Source organism: Haematobia irritans, chromosome 1 (genome assembly GCF_050003625.1).
Source record: "Haematobia irritans isolate KBUSLIRL chromosome 1, ASM5000362v1, whole genome shotgun sequence".
Taxonomy (NCBI): Eukaryota; Metazoa; Arthropoda; class Insecta; order Diptera; family Muscidae; genus Haematobia; species Haematobia irritans.
This window is the reverse complement of record NC_134397.1, coordinates 24,101,768-24,120,029: the sequence shown is the minus strand read 5'-3', so window position 1 is coordinate 24,120,029 and position 18,262 is coordinate 24,101,768. Positions and strand designations below refer to the sequence as shown.

Below are 18,262 nucleotides of genomic sequence, written 5' to 3'. Positions count from 1 at the left end.
TTTTTTCATTTTCAATACCAAAATTGTTAAAGTAAAGACAAAATCTTTGGAACCGGGCATGGTTTTTTCAGTGTATGGGGACTTTATCACAAACTAGACTGATACACACCTATTTTAGGACCAACAAGTATATACGAACTTAAGGTCGGCAGGGCCGAATCTTAAATATCCACCACCATGAATCATAAAATATAATTGTTTCCTTTGAAAATTCTTCGTCAGGTTAGTTGAAAATACACTATATAGAAATTCAGGTGGATTTGATGACAGATACTCTGCCAAGCAAACATATACACCAACATAGAAATCGGGAGTTAACACATGTGAGCTATACCAAAGGTTAGATTAGGTTAGGTTATGTGGCAGCCCGATGTATCAGGCTCACTTAGACTATTCAGTCCATTGTGATACCACAGTGGTGAGCTATACCATAACATGGACCGATCCACACCATATTCGTAACACCTATTTACGGACCATTTACCTCTTAATTTTGAATTTCCTGCAAATCGCATTGGGTGTCGGTACACACTTAAGAGGTCAAATTAGGGGATCGGTCTATATGAGGTAAATACGAAAACATGAACCGATACACATCATATTCGGTGTACTTATGTCTACACCCAAAATATCTCCAGATTTTGAATTTCAGGTAAATCGGATAAAAATTGCGGTGTCTACAAGCACAAGAGGTGAAATCAGGAGATCGGGCTATATGGTGGCTATACCAAACCGTGGACCGATACACACCATATTCAGCATACTTATTTATGAACTCAAAATACCTCTCGATTTTGAATTTCTCGCAGATCGGATAAAAGTTCGGCTATATGGGGGCTAAACTAAACCTTGGACCAATACATACCATATTAGGCACACCTTTTTATGGACCCAAAATACCTCTAGATTTTTAATTTTAGGTAAATCGGATAATTGGCGACCACATATGGCGATTTTACTTCTTAACTAATCGAAATGATCTATATTGGTCTAAATAGCCACTATCGGACCTACCACAGGACTGGAACCGCTGCTCCAGTTGAAAACTCCGGCAAGTTTTAAATGTTCATACAATTTTTTAATTTCTTTTTTCTCTTGATATTCAAATCTTATTGGATCTAAATATTTACCTAAATTAAATACAAAGTTTTTTATTTCTGGTACGATTTGATTGCATAAAATGAAACAAGTTCTTAAGATGTTGTCCAAATTCGGTTCATGACGACCTTTTTTATGGGATGGTCCTACTATTCTGTGCCATGAGGGACCAGTCCTATACCGGTCCTGGGGTTGATCCATTTTCCATGGGGATATTTTCCAACATGGAAAATAAATTGTTTTCCCAAAAATACTTTTGGAATATGGGAATAATTGCTCCACAATACTAGTTATTTAAAACATTCTTTTGTTACAATATATAGTTTAGTTTGAAACAAATATTCATTGGTTATTCACAGACTTTTTTGTGAGAATTTTCTTGAATTTCCATTTTTTTCGTTTATCATTGATACCTCTTGCCTCTGCAACACTATCCAATTTATTTTGGGATTTATTCCTTTTTTGTAATGTAAAATTGTTAAATGCATTTTATAATTTTGTTATGTTGCCTTACCTGCTGTACATAACCTTGCATCCTCATCATAGCCATCGGAGCAATCTGGTGCTCCATCGCACAGATATTGAATGGAAATGCAATTTCCATCACCAGGACATTTAAAAGGTTCATAAGGATGACAGGCATCTATAATTGAAAAATAAAATATAAAATAGAGATTATTAAATGTTCTGATGATATTAAGGTATAAATGTTAATGTAAAATTAAATAAAAATGAGATAATGAAATTATGATGGAATTTCATCATATACTCGTATGAGGAGAGGAAATGATAAAATATGTAGAGTTTGCAACAATTTGAACAAAATTATTTTTTAAACTGAAATAGTATTATTATAATATTTATTACTTGAATAGTAGCAATATTCAGTTCAGAAAAATTTTTAAAAAAGGGGCCGAGAATTTTGTATTCTGATCAATATGGAAGACCAGTGGATAGTGTGTTAGCTACAAAACGGAGAGTCCATGGTTCGATTCTACATGCGGGCAAAAGGTGAAATTTAAATAAATTTATAAAATTTAATATTTGCTTCTACATTGCTCGTATTATTGAAGACAAATTGGTGAAAGTTAAATAAACCATGTGTAAATGCGAAAGTAAAAAATTTGTAATTAGACAGAAAATCATATCGAATAAGATCAAATTATTGGTCTCAGACCCCATAAAGAATATATACTCTGGGATCGTGGTGAAATTCCAAGTCGATCTAGTGATGACCGTGCGTCCGTCTTTTGAAATCACGTTAAATTCCGAACGAAAATAGCTATTAATGTGAAACTTTGTACACCTAGTTTCTTTTAATGTAGATCGCTTGGTATTGCAAATGGGCCATATCGGACCAATTTTAGGTATAGCACCCATATAACCATTTTCCATGACTTCCGAACATGGTTGCTACAGTTAGTAGAATTATACCAAACATGGTAGATTTTTTATTGTTATGTAGATTGGTATACATTTTCTATAGAAATGAACTTTTGCAAATTTTCTATAGAAATAAAATTTTCACAATATTTTTTATTGAAATACAATCTGACAAAATTGTATATAGAAATACGATTTTAATCAAATTTTCTACAGAAATGAGATTTTAACAACGTTTTCTATAGAAATAAAATTTTCCATAAAAATAAAATTTTGATAAATTTTTTCATAGAAATATAATTTTGACAAAATTTTCTATAGAAATACAATTCTGACAAAATTTTCACTAGATATAAAATTTTGAAAAATACTGTCTATAGAATTGAAATGTTGGGGCAAAATTTTCTATAGAATTAAATTGTTGACAAAATTTTCTATAGAAATACAATTCTGACAAAATTTTCTATTAAAATATAATTTTGACAAAATTTTCTATAGAAATACAATTTTAACAAAATTGCCTATATAAATAAGATTTTAACAAAATTTTGTATAGAACTAAAATTTTTACGAAAATTTTCTATAGATATAAAATGTTGAAAAAATTTTCCATAAAAATACAATTTTGATAATTTTTTTCATAGAAATATAATTTTGACAAAATTTTCTATAGAAATACAATTCTGACAAAATTTTATATTGAAATACAATTTTGACAAAATTTTCTATAGAAATACAATTTTGACAAAATTTTCTGCATAAATAAGTTTTTAACAAAATTTTCTATAGAAATAAAATTTTCATGAAAATTTTCCAAAGAAATAAAATGTTGATAAAACTTTCTATAGAGATACAATGTTGACAACGTTTTCTATAGAAATACAATTTTTACAACATTTTCTGTAGAAATAATATTTTGATAAAACTTCCTGTAGAAACACAATATTGTAAATTTTTCTATAGAAATAAAATTTTTACAAAGTTTTCTATAGAAATAAGATTTTGACAAAATTTTCTTTAGAAATAAAATTTTGACAAGAATTTCTAAGAAATAAAACTTTGACAAAGTTTTCTATAGAAATAAAATGTTGACAAAATTTTCTATACAAATAAAATTTTGACAAAATTTTCAATAAATATGTAATTTAAAACAAAATTTTCTATAGAAATACAATTCTGACAAAATTTTCTATAGAAATACAATTTTGACAAAATTTTCTATAGATATAAAATTTTAAAAAATACTGTCTATAGAATTAAAATGTTGACAAAATTTCTATAGAAATAAGATTTTGATAGATTTTTTCATAGAAATAGAATTTTGACAAAATTTTCTACATAAATACAATTTGACAAAATTTTCTATAGCAATAAAATTTTGACAAAATTTCCTATAGAAATTAAATTTTTACAACATTTTTTATAGAAATAAAATTTTGACAACATTTTCTATAGAATTGAATTTTTTCCTAATGTTCTATTGAAAAAATTTTCAAGAGATAAAATGTTGAAAAAATTTTCTATTGAAATAAAATGTGGGCAAAATTTTCCATAAAAATAAAATTTTGATAAATTTTTTCATAGAAATAAAATTTTGACAAAATTTTCCATAGGAATACAATTTTGACAAAATTGTCTATAAAAAAAAAGATTTTAACAAAACTTTTTATAAAAATAAAATTTTGACAAGATTTGCTATAGAAATGAAATTTGGAAAAAAGATGTATGAAAAAAAAAATTGACAAAATTTTCTGTTGAAATAAAATTTTGACAAAATTTTCTTTAGAAATAAAATTTTGACAAAATTTCCTATACGAATAAAATGTTGACAAAATTTTCCATAGAAATAAAATTTTGACAAAATTTTCTTTAGAAATAAAATTTTGACAAAATTTTCTATAGAAATAAAAATTTGACAAAATTTCCTATAGAATTAAAATTTTAACAAAGTTTTCCATAGAAATAAAATTTTGACCAAATTTTCCATAGAAATAAAATTTTGACAAACTTTTCCAAAGAAATAAAATTTTGACAAAATTTTCCATAGAAATAAAAATTTTGACAAAATTTTCTATCGAAATAAAAATTTGACAAAATTTTTTATAGAAATAAAATTTTGACATAATTTTCTATCGAAATAAAATTTTGACAAAATTTTCTATAGAAATAAAATTTGTACATTTTCTATAGGTATAAAATTTTGACAAAATTTTCTATAGAAATAAATTTTTCTAAGAAATAAAATTTTGACAAAATTTTCTATAGAAATAAAAATGTTACTAAATTTTCTATAGAAATAAAATTTTGACAAGATTTTCTATAGAAATGAAATTTAAAAAAAAGGTATGGAAAAAAAATTGACAAAATTTTCTGTTGAAATAAAATTTTGACAAAATTTTCTATAGAAATAAAATTTTGATAAGATTTTCTATAGCAATTAAATTAAAAAAAAGGTATGGAAAAAAATTGACAAAATTTTCTGTTGAAATAAATTTTTGACAAAATTTTCTATAGAAATAAAATTTTGACAGAATTTCCTATAGGCATAAAATGTTGACAAAATTTTCTATAGTAATAAAATTTTGACAAAATTTTTTATAGAAATAAAAGTTTGACAAAATTTTTTTTATAGAAATAATATTTTGACAAAATTTTTGTATAGAAATAAAATTTTGATAAAATTTTGTTCATAAATAAGAGCTTGACAAACTTCTCTATGGAAATACAATTAAAAAAAAGAAATTTATTTGGTAGTGTTTTTGGTAATTTTTCTACCAATCTTGGTAGATTTTTTTGGATCGAGTGACAACCGTGCTTCCGGAGCCTCATGGAAGAGCATATTTCATTTCAGTAGGTTAATATTTGGTACGTGATTTTTGTATATGCCCTCAATCAACCCTAAAAATATTGGTCCATAGCGGTCCATAATTATATAAAGCATCCAAGACTTTTGAAACCATGTGGAGTAACCTCCGACTCGGTTGAAATGTTCCCCTCTAGTTTTTAGGCGAATTTTTTGCGTGTATATATAGAAAAAACTCTCTCATCGATTTTAGCACTCATATATATACTTGTTTTCCACTTATGCTACTTTTATTCTTCCCTGCCTCATTCACATTTCAGTTCTTATGTTAGCATTAAAACATTTCCACGAGGCACATGTACAACTTTATTTGAAAACTTTTCGTGATTGCGTTACGTGTTCATAGGCCATGGGTGAAAGCTTTTATTATCACATTAAGCTGCCTTGCCAATAACTAACACCAATCACCTACAACACATATGCCGGATCCAATATCCATCCTATGAGGATTTTTAATGTCATTATTTCCTCTTTCAATCACACATACGCGGCCGGAAGCTTAACTAATCGATGTGATTTTGTTTGGTGTAGAAGAGAGAAATCATAGTTGTGGGTGTGTGTGTGTGTAGATTTTGTGGTTTTCCTGTTTTATGGTGCCAAATAATATTTTAATGTCTTTGAAAATTTTATCGCAATGACAACGAAAAATTGTTTGCCTCAAAATTTAAGGATTTCCTTTTCAAACTATGTTTTTTTTTATTAGATTCCATTAAAGTCATAATAAAAATTTAGTTTAAATTGTTTCCAAGGAGCTAGAGCATAGCATATAGAAAGTAACCATAAATGAATAATGAAGATCTCTTTTCCACACAACCTAAAGTTATGGAGCAGAAAAAAACAAACAAGAATCATTTTATGGCCATATAAATGTTTATGGCCGTTTAAGGAAACTTGTAAACGGAGTAGAGGGAGGATTGCCAAGCATAAAGGATGTATAGATATTTTCAAGCTACATTGACTTTAATACACTGAACTATTTATATTCATAAATATGTGGTTGAAAATTTTTTTATGTGGTTTGAAAATTTAATCGAGAAAAAATTATGTTATGAAATCAAAGAAAAAAAGAAAAGAAAATAGAATTTGAAGGATATTCTATTGGATTTTATGAATGTGAATAACATATTGTATCTAAAATAGTTGATGCTTTTTTATATTGTCTTTTTGGATTGGAAAATTACACCTATCACCCTAGAATCATGATAGTGGTATAATATCTTTTCCATTACGTTTGTAATACATAAACATTTCGAAAAGTACATGTATTCTTTATCAGTGAGAAATTCTAAGACGAAGATAATAACGATGTCCTTCTGTCTGTCTGTTGTAATCCCTCTACAGCCATCAATAATGGCGCTATCGTTGTGAAGTTTAACACAGTTTAGTTTTTATCTGTACACGTATAGAAAAGTATGTTTTTTATATGTTTAGGTGTAAAAATATTTGGGACCAGTATCGGCAGTATTTTAGATTTCCCCCAAATTGGGGATATTTTCCGTGGATGTGGACTAAATTTTTGAGTTGGAGACTTGGGAATTTTGTGAGGAATTTCCCTACATTTGGGGATTTTTGTATGGATTTCTATTGAAAATGGTTCGGTACACCGAAAAAATATCACCAATTAAAATTTTAATTGATATTTAAAAAATATTCAATTAAAAATACAATTGATTCTACAAAATATTAATTGAAAAAAAAATTAATCAAAACATTAATTGTAACAATTAATTCTTTAATTGGAACAATTAATTTTTTAATTGGAACAATTAATTTTTTAATTGGAACAATCAATTTTTTAATATACTTTGGTGATTATTACTACTATTTCTGTGGTTTAAATTAAAAACAAGTATATATGGCCGTAAATTCGGCCAGGCCGAATCTTATGTACCCTCCACCATGGATAGCCTAGAAACTTCTACGAAAGACTGCCATCTACAATCAAATTACTTGGGTTGTGGTATCTTAAATCGTTTTCTAAATTGTGAGTTAGTCCATACGTGGTATATATTAGACAAAAAAGGTATGTGTAGGTAAGTCTACAAATAATTACGAATAAATATTGACTTTTGCACGGTACGTAGGGAGCCAGAATTGAAATATGGGGGTCGCTTATATGGGGTCTATATACAATTATGAACTTGATATGAACCAATTTTTGTGTGATTGGGGATCGATTTATCTGATGGCTATATATAACTATAGACCGATATGGACCTAGTTAGGCATGGTTGTTAACGGTCATATACTAGCACAATGTACCAAATTTCAACTGACTCGTATGAAATTTGCTCCTCCAAGAGGCTCCAAAACTAAATCTCAGGATCAGTTTATATGGGGGCTATATATGATTATGGACTGATATGGACCACTTTTGGCATAGTTGTTAAATATCATATACTACCACCACGTACTTCTCCAAAAGGCACCGGAGGTCAAATCTGGCGATCGGTTAATATGGGGGGCTATATTTAATTATGAACTGATATGAACCAATTCCTGCATTGTTGGATACCATATACTAACTTCAGGTACCAAATTTCAACCGAATCGGATGAATTTTGCTCTTCCAGGAGGCTCCGGAGTTTCAAATCTGGGGATCGGTTTATATAGGGCCTATATATAATTATGGTCCGATTTCGACCAATTTTTGCATGGGTGTTTGGGGCCATATATTAACACCACGTACCAAATTTCAACTGAATCAGATGAATTTTGGTCTTCCTAGAGGCTCCGGAGGTCAAATCTGGTGATCGGTTTATATGGGGGCTATATATAATTATGGACCGATGTGGACCAATTTTTGCATGGTCATTAGAGACCACATATTAACACTATGTACCAAATTTCAGCCGGATCGGATGAAATTTGCTTCTTAGAGGCTCCGCAAGCCAAATCGGGGGATCGGTTTATATGGGGGCTATATATAATTATGGACCGATGTGAACCAATTTTTGCATGATTGTTAGAGACCATATACTAACATCATGTACCAAAATTTCAGCCGGATCGGATGAAATTTGCTTCTCTTAGAGACTCCGAAAGCCAAATCGGGGGATCGGTTTATATGGGGGCTATATATAATTATGGACCGATGTGGACCAATTTTTGCATGGTTGTTAGAGACCATATACTAACACCATGTACCAAATTTCAACGAGGATCGGATGAAATTTTCTTCTCTTAGACGCTCCGCAAGCCAAATCTGGGGATCGGTTTATATGGGGGTTATATATAATTATGGACCGATGTGGACCAATTTTTGCATGGTTGTTAGAGACCATATACTAACACCATGTACCAAATTTCAGCCGGATCGGATGAAATTTGCTTCTCTTAGAGGCTCCGCAAGCCAAATCGGGGGATCGGTTTATATGGGGGCTATATATAATTATGGACCAATGTGGACCAATTTTTGCATGGTTGTTAAAGACCATATACTAACACCATGTACCTAATTTCAACCGGATCGGATGAAATTTGTTTCTCTTAGAGGATTCGCAAGCAAAATTTGGGGGTCCGTTTATATGGGGGCTATACGTAAAAGTGGACCGATAGGACCCATTTGCAATACCGTTCGACCTACATCAATAGCAACTACTTGTGCCAAGTTTCAAGTCGATAGCTTGTTTCGTTCGGAAGTTAGCGTGATTTCAACAGACGGACGGACGGACATGCTCAGATCGACTCAGAATTTCACCACGACCCAGAATATATATACTTTATGGGGTCTTAGAGCAATATTTCGATGTGTTACAAACGGAATGACAAAGTTAATATACCCCCATCCTATGGTGGAGGGTATAAGAATTTTGGGGGTTGAAAATCGATGAGAGCATCGAGGAGAACAAATTTCTTTTTTGTGCTCTCATTAGCTAAGTCAGTGAGGCATCTTAAGTAACAATTTTCTTGTTTTAATCCAAAACAAGCTTAATTCAAACTTTAAGTACTTGAATTACACAAACAAGCACACATTGTGCTTAATATGAGTATAACTTAGTATTTGCGTACTTAAAATTTTAAGCGCAAATTCAGGCTAAAAATAAGAATTGGAAACTTGATTTTAGAAGTCCACTTTTCTTTGGGTGTACGAAAAAGTGATCCGATATGGCCATTTGCAAACCACCCGACCTACATCAATAACAACTACTTGGGCCAAGTTTCAAGTCGATAGCTTGTTTCGTTCGGAAGTTAGCGTGATATCCCAAGACGGACGGACGGACATCGCTAGATCGACTCAGAATTTCACCACGACCCAGAATAAATATACTTTATGGGGTCTTAGATCAATATTTCGATGTGTTACAAACGGAATGACAAAGTTAATATACCACCATCCTATGATGGAGGGTATAAAAATTACGAAATTATTTGATCCAATGAATTTTTGATGTCCATTAAAAAATTAATTGCCAACTAAAAAATCTTTGACGCAATTTCTAATAGAAAAACTGTCGCGTTGATTTAGAAACAAGTTATCTCCATTGTTAGAATATGTATGTTATGACAATTCTGCACTTTAATTTTAAGACCTTGTCTTGTTGTACAGGTAAATATAAAATAAATAAATAATTTTTCGCTCCACTCTTAAGTTTTGTGATTGATTTAAAAATATTTTTGCTCAATTAAATTTTTAATTGAAAATAAAATTATTATATTTTTTATATTAAAATTCGTTTAAAATATTCATATAAAATTTCTAATAATTCGTCATCCCAATTCTAATGATTCGCCATCCCGGTTCTAATGATTCGCCATACTCAATTAAAGTAGATTTTTTGAGCATGGCAGAGACCCATTTTGCGCGCCGTTAATATTCATATTTCACCCACGTAGGTTTAGTACCTATTTTATGTATCTTTTGTGATGTACATATTTAGATTAACGAATCCATTTATGCTTATTTTAAAGTTTCTTATTTTTAGATTCTTGTCGGCCATTTCCAGAAATATCACCATTATGAAGTTGTCAATTCAACTAAAACCACCAAAATTTTTGTAAACATTAAAAAAAAAAACTAGCATAAAATAATCCAAGATTACAATGGCCACAATACTTTAAAGTTAAGACAGAAACCACATAAGAGTTTGCCCTTCTATTGTTCTCCAGAATTATGGAGCCCTCTTATGAAAACTCAAATGAAAACACTTGTGATAAACAAAAGCCACTTAATATAAAAGCGTTTTTATAATGAGATTTTGAGAAGCTTTGGATATTATAGTAATCCAATACCCATTGGTTTCTTTGCTATTCTCGGTACATAATAAAAACAGAAGAACTGCATAGATAGCAGACCATTTAAATGCTTTGAGGCCATAGACGTTCATGTAAAATGATGTTTTTTTTTGTGGTTTTTGGGTTAATTAACCTTTGAGTGACACATTATGTGGGAGTTCTATTGGGATTATTTTGTTTGTATGTTTTTTTATGGCAACAGACTGAGTTGAGCATCTTTTATCTCAATATCATTATCATGATGTTGTTGGCTATTATAAAAGCTAATTTGTGTTCATTCCTAAACACCCTGGCGTATGATTTATATTAACTGCCATGCCATGCTATTTATAATCATCATACGCCATAGTGGACATTGTTAATATAGCAAATTATGTTGATGTCACTAGAATGACGACTATACGCAAAAGGCGGCCATGGCTATTATTAGTGTATGGCTCTGCGAAGATTATCTTGACATTGGCCTTTTGCTATAGAGAGGAGACAATTTGTATTTAAGTGAACTAAATTAATTGGTGAATTTACTAAATGAATTTAGTTAATACATTACATTTGAGAAAATATTCTGATGACTTTGTAGAATTTCATGAAATCATCGTTTCATTGGTGTAGGAAATTTTAATCTGGAATTTAAGAAAATGGAAAATAATATCAAATAAAATAAACCAAATTAAAATAATCAAAGAATAAACAAACAAAAAGAAATTATTTCGAAATCTGGCCTGGCCTGCATCATAAATCAAACACAACAAAAAAAAAAAAAGATCATCTTAAAATTTCATTTACTTTGTTTTCAATTAAACTTCATAGTCATTTAAATCAATTACTTCTAATTAATACTCTGCGACTATGAAAAGGCTTCATAAGTTTCTCTTTCATTTAATTATAAATAAACCAACGACAATATTTTTGCTTATTTTTAATCAATTATGTATTAATTAAATGGAAAATAAATTTGTATACAGATTAAAGACCAAATGCCATATACATATGTTGATTTTTATGTTTGCAACACTCAGCAGGAGACGAGTTAGGCCCAGAGTATCTTCGGCAATAAGGGCCAGGACCGGGCTCCTGAGGGCGGTAGCCAATCGAATTTAAATTTTGATAGTTTACCGAAATGGGGCGAAAGTTCTACCAATCAAAAAATCTTGTTTAGCCAAATTTTATTTCCATAGAAATTTTGACAAAATTAGAAAATTTTGTCAAAACTTTATTTCTACAAAAAATTTTGTCAAAATTTAATTTCTATAGAAAATTTTGTTAAAATTTTATTTCTATAGAAAATTTTGTCAAAATTTTATTTCTATAGAAAATTTTGTCAAATTTTTGTTCTATAGACTGTTTTCTAAAAACTTTAATTTGTATAGAAAATTTGTCAAAATTTTATTTATTTATTTGTCAAAATTTTACTCCCATAGAAAATTTTGTTAAAATTTTATTTCTATAGAAAATTTTGTCAACATTTTATTTCTGTAGATATTTTGTCAAAATTTTATTTCTCCAGCAAATCGTATCAAAATTTTATTTCTATAGAAAATTGTATCAAAATTTTATTTCAATAGAAAATTTTGTTAACATTTTATTTCTGTAGAAAATTTTCTGAAAATTTGATTTCTATAGACATTTTTGTCAAAATTTTATTTGTATGGAAAATTTTGTCAAAATTTTATTTCTATAGAAAATTTTGTCAAAATTTTATTTCTATAGAAAATTTTGTTAAAATTTTATTTCTATAGAACATTTTGTCAAAAATTTTATTTCTGTAGAAATTTTGTGAAAATTTGATTTCTGTAGACATTTTTGTCAAAATTTTATTTCTATGGAAAATTTTCTCAAAATTTTGTTTATATAGAAAATTTTGTCGAAATTTCATTTGTATAGAAAATTTTGTCAATTTTTTGCCATAGAATGTTTTCTAAAAACTTTTATTTGTGTACAAAATTTTGTCAAAATTTTATTTATTTATTTGCCAAAATTTTACTCCTATAGAAAGGTTTGTCAAAATTTTATTTCTGTACAAAATTTGGTTAAAATCGTATTTCTATAGACATTTCGTTAAAATTTTATTTCTATGGAAAATTTTCTCAAAATTTTATTTCTATAGAAAATTTTGTCGCAATTTTATTTCTATAGAAAATTTTGTCAAAATTTGATTTCTATAGAAATTTTTGTAAAAATTTTTATTTGTATAGAAAATTTTGTAAAAATTGTATATATTTATTTGTCAAAATTTTACTCCTATAGAAAATTTTGTTAAAATTTTATTTCTATAAAAAATTTTATCGAAATTTTATTTCTATAGAAAATTTTGTCAAATTTTTGTTCTATAGAATGTTTTCTAAAAACTTTTATTTGTATAGAAAATTTTGTCAAAATGTTATTTATTTATTTGTCAAAATTTTACTCCCATAGAAAATTTTGTTAAAATTTTATTTCTATAGAAAATTTTGTCAACATTTTATTTCTGTAGATATTTTGTCAAAATTTTATTTCTCCAGCAAATCGTATCAAAATTTTATTTCTATAGAAAATTGTATCAAAATTTTATTTCAATAGAAAATTTTGTTAACATTTTATTTCTGTAGAAAATTTTCTGAAAATTTGATTTCTATAGACATTTTTGTCAAAATTTTATTTGTATGGAAAATTTTCTCAAAATTTTATTTCTATAGAAAATTTTGTCAAAATTTTATTTCTGTAGAAATTTTGTGAAAATTTGGTTTCTGTAGACATTTTTGTCAAAATGTTATTTCTATGGAAAATTTTCTCAAAATTTTGTTTCTATAGAAAATTTTGTCGAAATTTTATTTGTATAGAAAATTTTGTCAATTTTTTTCTATAGAATGTTTTCTAAAAACTTTTATTTGTATAGAAAATTTTGTCAAAATTTTATTTATTTATTTGTCAAAATTTTTCTCCTATAGAACATTTTGTTAAAATTTTATTTCTATAGAAATTTTTGTGAAAGTTTTATTTCTGTAGAAATTTTGTGAAAATTTGTTTTCTATAGACATTTTTCCAAAATTTTATTTCTATGGAAAATTTTCTCAAAATTTTGTTTCTATAGAAAATTTTGTCGAAATTTTATTTGTGTAGAAAATTTTGTCATTTTTTTTTCTATAGAATGTTTTCTTAAAACTTTTATTTGTGTACAAAATTTTGTCAAAATTTTATTTATTTATTTGTCAAAATTTTACTCCTATAGAAAGGTTTGTCAAAATTTTATTTCTGTAGAAAATTTTGTGAAAATTTGATTTCTATAGACATTTTTGTCAAAATTTTATTTCTATGGAAAATTTTGTCAAAATTTTATTTCTATAGAAAATTGTGTCGAAATTTTATTTCTATAGAAAATTTTGTCAAATTTTTTTTCTATAGAATGCTTTCTAAAAACTTTTATTTGTATAGAAAATTTTGTCAACATTTTATTTATTTATTTGTCAAAATTTTACTCCTATAGAACATTTTGTTAAAATTTTATTTCTATAGAACATTTTGTTAAAATTTTATTTCTATAGAAAATTTTGTCAAAATTTTATTTCTCCAGAAAATTTTTGCAAAATATTATTTCTATAGGAAATATTTTTAAAATTTTATTTCTGTAGAAAATATTGTCACAATTTTATTTCTATAGAAAATTTTGTCAAAATATTATTTGTACACCTCGCTTTGCGTCGTTTCGAAGTTGCGCCGCTGCTGAATCAGTACTAGTTTTCACTATGCGTCGTTAGATTTTCGAAGTTTTTCTTTGCATGGTTTCTTTGCATGGTTTCTAGGTGTATAGAAAATTTTGTCAAAATTTTATTTCTATAGAAAATTTTGTCAAAATTTTATTTCTATAGAAAATTTTGTCGAAATTTTATTTTTGTAGAAAATTATCTCAAAATTTTTTTCTAAAGAAAGTTTTGTAAAATCTTTTATTTCTATAGAAAATTTTGTCAAAATTTTATTCCTATAGAAAATTTTGTCAGAATTTTATTTCTGTAGAAAATTTGTGTCGAAATTTTATTTCTGCAGAAATTTTGTCAACATTTTATTTCTATAGCAAATTTTTGCAAAATATTATATCTATAGAAAATTTTTGCAAAATTTAATTTCTATTTTATTTCTATATTTAGTTTTATTTCTATAGAAACTTTTGTCAAAATTTTATGTCTATAGAAAATTTTGTCAAAAATGTTATTTCTATAGAAATTTTTGTCAAAATTTTATTTCTATAGAAAATTTCGTCAAAATTTTATTTCTTTATTTTGTTTTTTCATTGTACACAAGGTGTAAAAAATTGGTTCAGATTTTGAAGGTTTTGAGATGCTATCGAAAATGTAGATCTACAAATGGAGGCAGGGGGCCTCGCCTAACTTAGACTTTTCTTACTTAATTTTTTTTCGTGAGTTTTAAAATTCTTCGGCAATATCTTTCCGTGTCATCCTTTTCTCTTAAACATTAAATAGACTTCAATCTTCTTTACCAACCAACCAACCAGTAAAAAAAATTAAATCTCTCCATTAAATGTGACAAGAGAGTTGTGTCGGTTTTTCGTTATTATACTACGTCGTCATCATGAGTAAATGAGCTAACATTTTCAACTTGACAATGTGCTGAATAAATTTTCGTTTGTTTGTTTGTTTTAGTTAATGAAGCATAAAAGTCACAAATTTGCATGGTCTTTAATTAAAAATTTAACATAATTATCCATGCTTCGCATGGCTTAACTGTTGGTACGTTAAAGCTTCTTTGATGTCGAGACATTTGAAGTATCCAATATACACTGAATATGTCCCGGAGGATATATTTAGCAGTAGATTTAAAATAATGTCTGTAAATTACCATGTTTTAGGCAAATATTAGACAATTTGCTATAAATTAAATTTAATTAAGTTGTATACAAATTGCAAAGGTTTCAAAGAACAAAAGAACATCTTTCTAAGAGATTTAATGGAGGTACAGATACATTGTGTTGATTTTTAGACTTAATTTAAAACTTAATTAAAAACAAATCTCTAATAATAGATAACATTGAATTTTTACTAATTCGATTTTGCCAACCAAAGAATATTTATTGTAAAAATTCGTTTAAGGGTTTAAAGAAAAATGTTTTTAGATATATCAAAGATATTTGCATGAAGTCTATACTCACAGTTGGTAGAATTCGACCAAAATTTGTAGATTTTTTAATGTTTGGTAGATTGGTAGAATTCTTGATGTTTTCAAAGATTATGCAAATTATTCCTCTCAAACTAAGAGGTATTTCACAAATTTTCTATAGAAATAAAATTTTGACAAAATTTTCAAAAGAAATAAATTTTTGAAAAAAATTTCTATAGAAATAAAATTTTGAAAAAAATGTTCTATAGAAATACAGTTTTGACAAAATGTTCTATAGAAATAAAATTTTGACAAAGTTTTCTATAGAAATAAAATTTTGACAAAATTTTGTATTGAAATAAAGTTTTGACAAAAGAATAAGAAATAAAATTTTTACGAATTTCTCTATATAAATAAAACTTTAACAAAATTTTCTATAGAAATACAATTTTGACTAAATTTTCTATAGGAAATAAACTATTGAAAAAATTTTCTATAGAAATAAAATTTTGACAAAATTTTCTATAGAAATAAAATTTTGACAAAATTTTCTATAGAAATAAAATTTTTACAAAATTTTCTATAGAAATAAAATTTTTACAAAATTTTCTATAGAAATAAAATTTTGACAAAATGTTCTATAGAAATTAAATTTTGACAAATTTTTTACAAATTTCTCTATGGAAATAAAATATTGAAAAAATTTTCTATAGAAATAAAATTGTGACATAATTTTCTATAGAAATAAAACTTTGACAAAATGTTCTATAGAAATAAAATTTTGACAATTTTTTTTTATAGAAATAGACATTTTATAGAAATTTTTACAAATTTTTCTATATAAATAAAATATTGAAAAAAAATTTCTATAGAAATAAAATTTTAACAAAATTTTGTATAGAAATAAAATGTTGACAAAATTTTTTATAGAAATAAAATTTTGACAAAATTTTTTATTGAAATAAAATTTTGACAAATAGAAATAAAATTTTTTATAGAAATAAAATTTCTCTTAGAAATAAAATATAAAAAAAAATTCTATAGAAATAAAATTTTGACAAAATTTTCTATTGAAATAAAGTTTTGACAAAATTTTCTATAGAATTAAAATTTTTACGAATTTCTCTATAGAAATAAAACTTTAACAAAATTTTCTATAGAAATAAACTATTGAAAAAATTTTATATAGAAATAAAATTTTGACAAAATTTGTACGAATTTCTCTATGGAAATAAAATATTGAAATTTTCTATAGAAATACAATTGTGACATAATTTTCTATAGAAATAAAATTTTGAAAATTTTTTTTATAGAAATAAAATTTTGACAAAATTTTCTATAGAAATAAAATTTTTAAAAATTTTTCTACATAAATAAAACATTAAAAAAATTTTCTATAGAAATAAAAGTTTTACAAAATTTTCTATAGAAATAAAATTTTGACAATATTTTTTATAGAAATAAAATTTTGACAAAATTTTTTATTGAAATAAGGTTTTGACAAAATTTTCTATAGAAATAAAATGTTGACAAAATTTTCCATAAAAATAAAATTTTGACAAAATTTTCTATAGAACTAAAATTTTGACAAAATTTTCTATAGAAATAAAATTTTGACAACATTTTCTATAGAAATAAAATGTTGACAAAATTTTCTATAATAATAAAATTTTTCTGTAGAAATAAAATTTTGACAAAATTTTCTATAGAAATAAAATTTTGAAAATTTTTCTATGGAAATAAAATTGTGAAAAATTTTCTATAGAAATAAAATTTCGACAAAATTTTCTATAGAAATAAAATTTCGACAAACTTTTCTACTGAAATAAAATTTTGACAAAATTTTCTATAGAAATAAAATTTGACAAAATTTTCTATAGAAATAAAATTTTGACACAATTTTCATAGAAATAAAATTTTGAGAAAATAAATATAAAATTTTGACAAAATTTTCAATAGAAGAACAATTTTGACAATATTTTCTATAGAAAAAAAATTGACAAAATTTTCTATAGAAATGAAATTTTGACAAAATTCCTATAGAAATAAAATTTTGACAAATTTTTTTATAGAAATAAAATTTTGACAAAATTTTCTATCGAAATAAAAATTTTTAGAAAACATTCTATAGAAATAAAATTTTTACAAAATTCCTATAGAAATAAAATATTGACAAAATTCCTATATAAATAAAATTATGACAAAATTTTCTATAGAAATAAAATTTTGACAAAAAGTTCTATAGAAATAAAATTTAGACAATATTTTCTATAGAAATAAAATTTAGACAAAACGTTCTATAGAAATAAAATTTATACAAAATTTTCTATAGAAATAAAATTTTGACAAAATTTTCTATAGAAATAAAATTTTGACAAAATGTTCTATAGAAATAAAATTTAGACAATATTTTCTATAGAAATAAAATTTTGACAAATATTTTTGTAGAACAAAATTTTGGCAAAATTTTCTATAGAAATAAAATTTTGACAAAATTTTCTATAGAAATAAAATTTTTACAAAATTTTCGATAGAAAGAAAATTTTTACAAAATTTTCTTTAGAAATAAAATTTTGACAAAATTGTCTATAGAAG

The 18,262-nt window shown here is 25.8% G+C and overlaps 1 protein-coding gene across 1 annotated transcript in view; it reads right to left on the bottom strand.

Annotated features, from left to right (window-relative positions):
* The window catches only part of LOC142222363 (IDLSRF-like peptide), a 286,735-nt gene that overhangs the window by 42,323 nt on the left and 226,150 nt on the right, over positions 1 to 18,262 (bottom strand). The window contains exon 3 of the mRNA XM_075292482.1: positions 1,613 to 1,741. Coding sequence (XP_075148597.1) covers positions 1,613 to 1,741 — 129 coding nt within the window. The remainder of the gene's footprint in view (positions 1 to 1,612; positions 1,742 to 18,262) is intronic.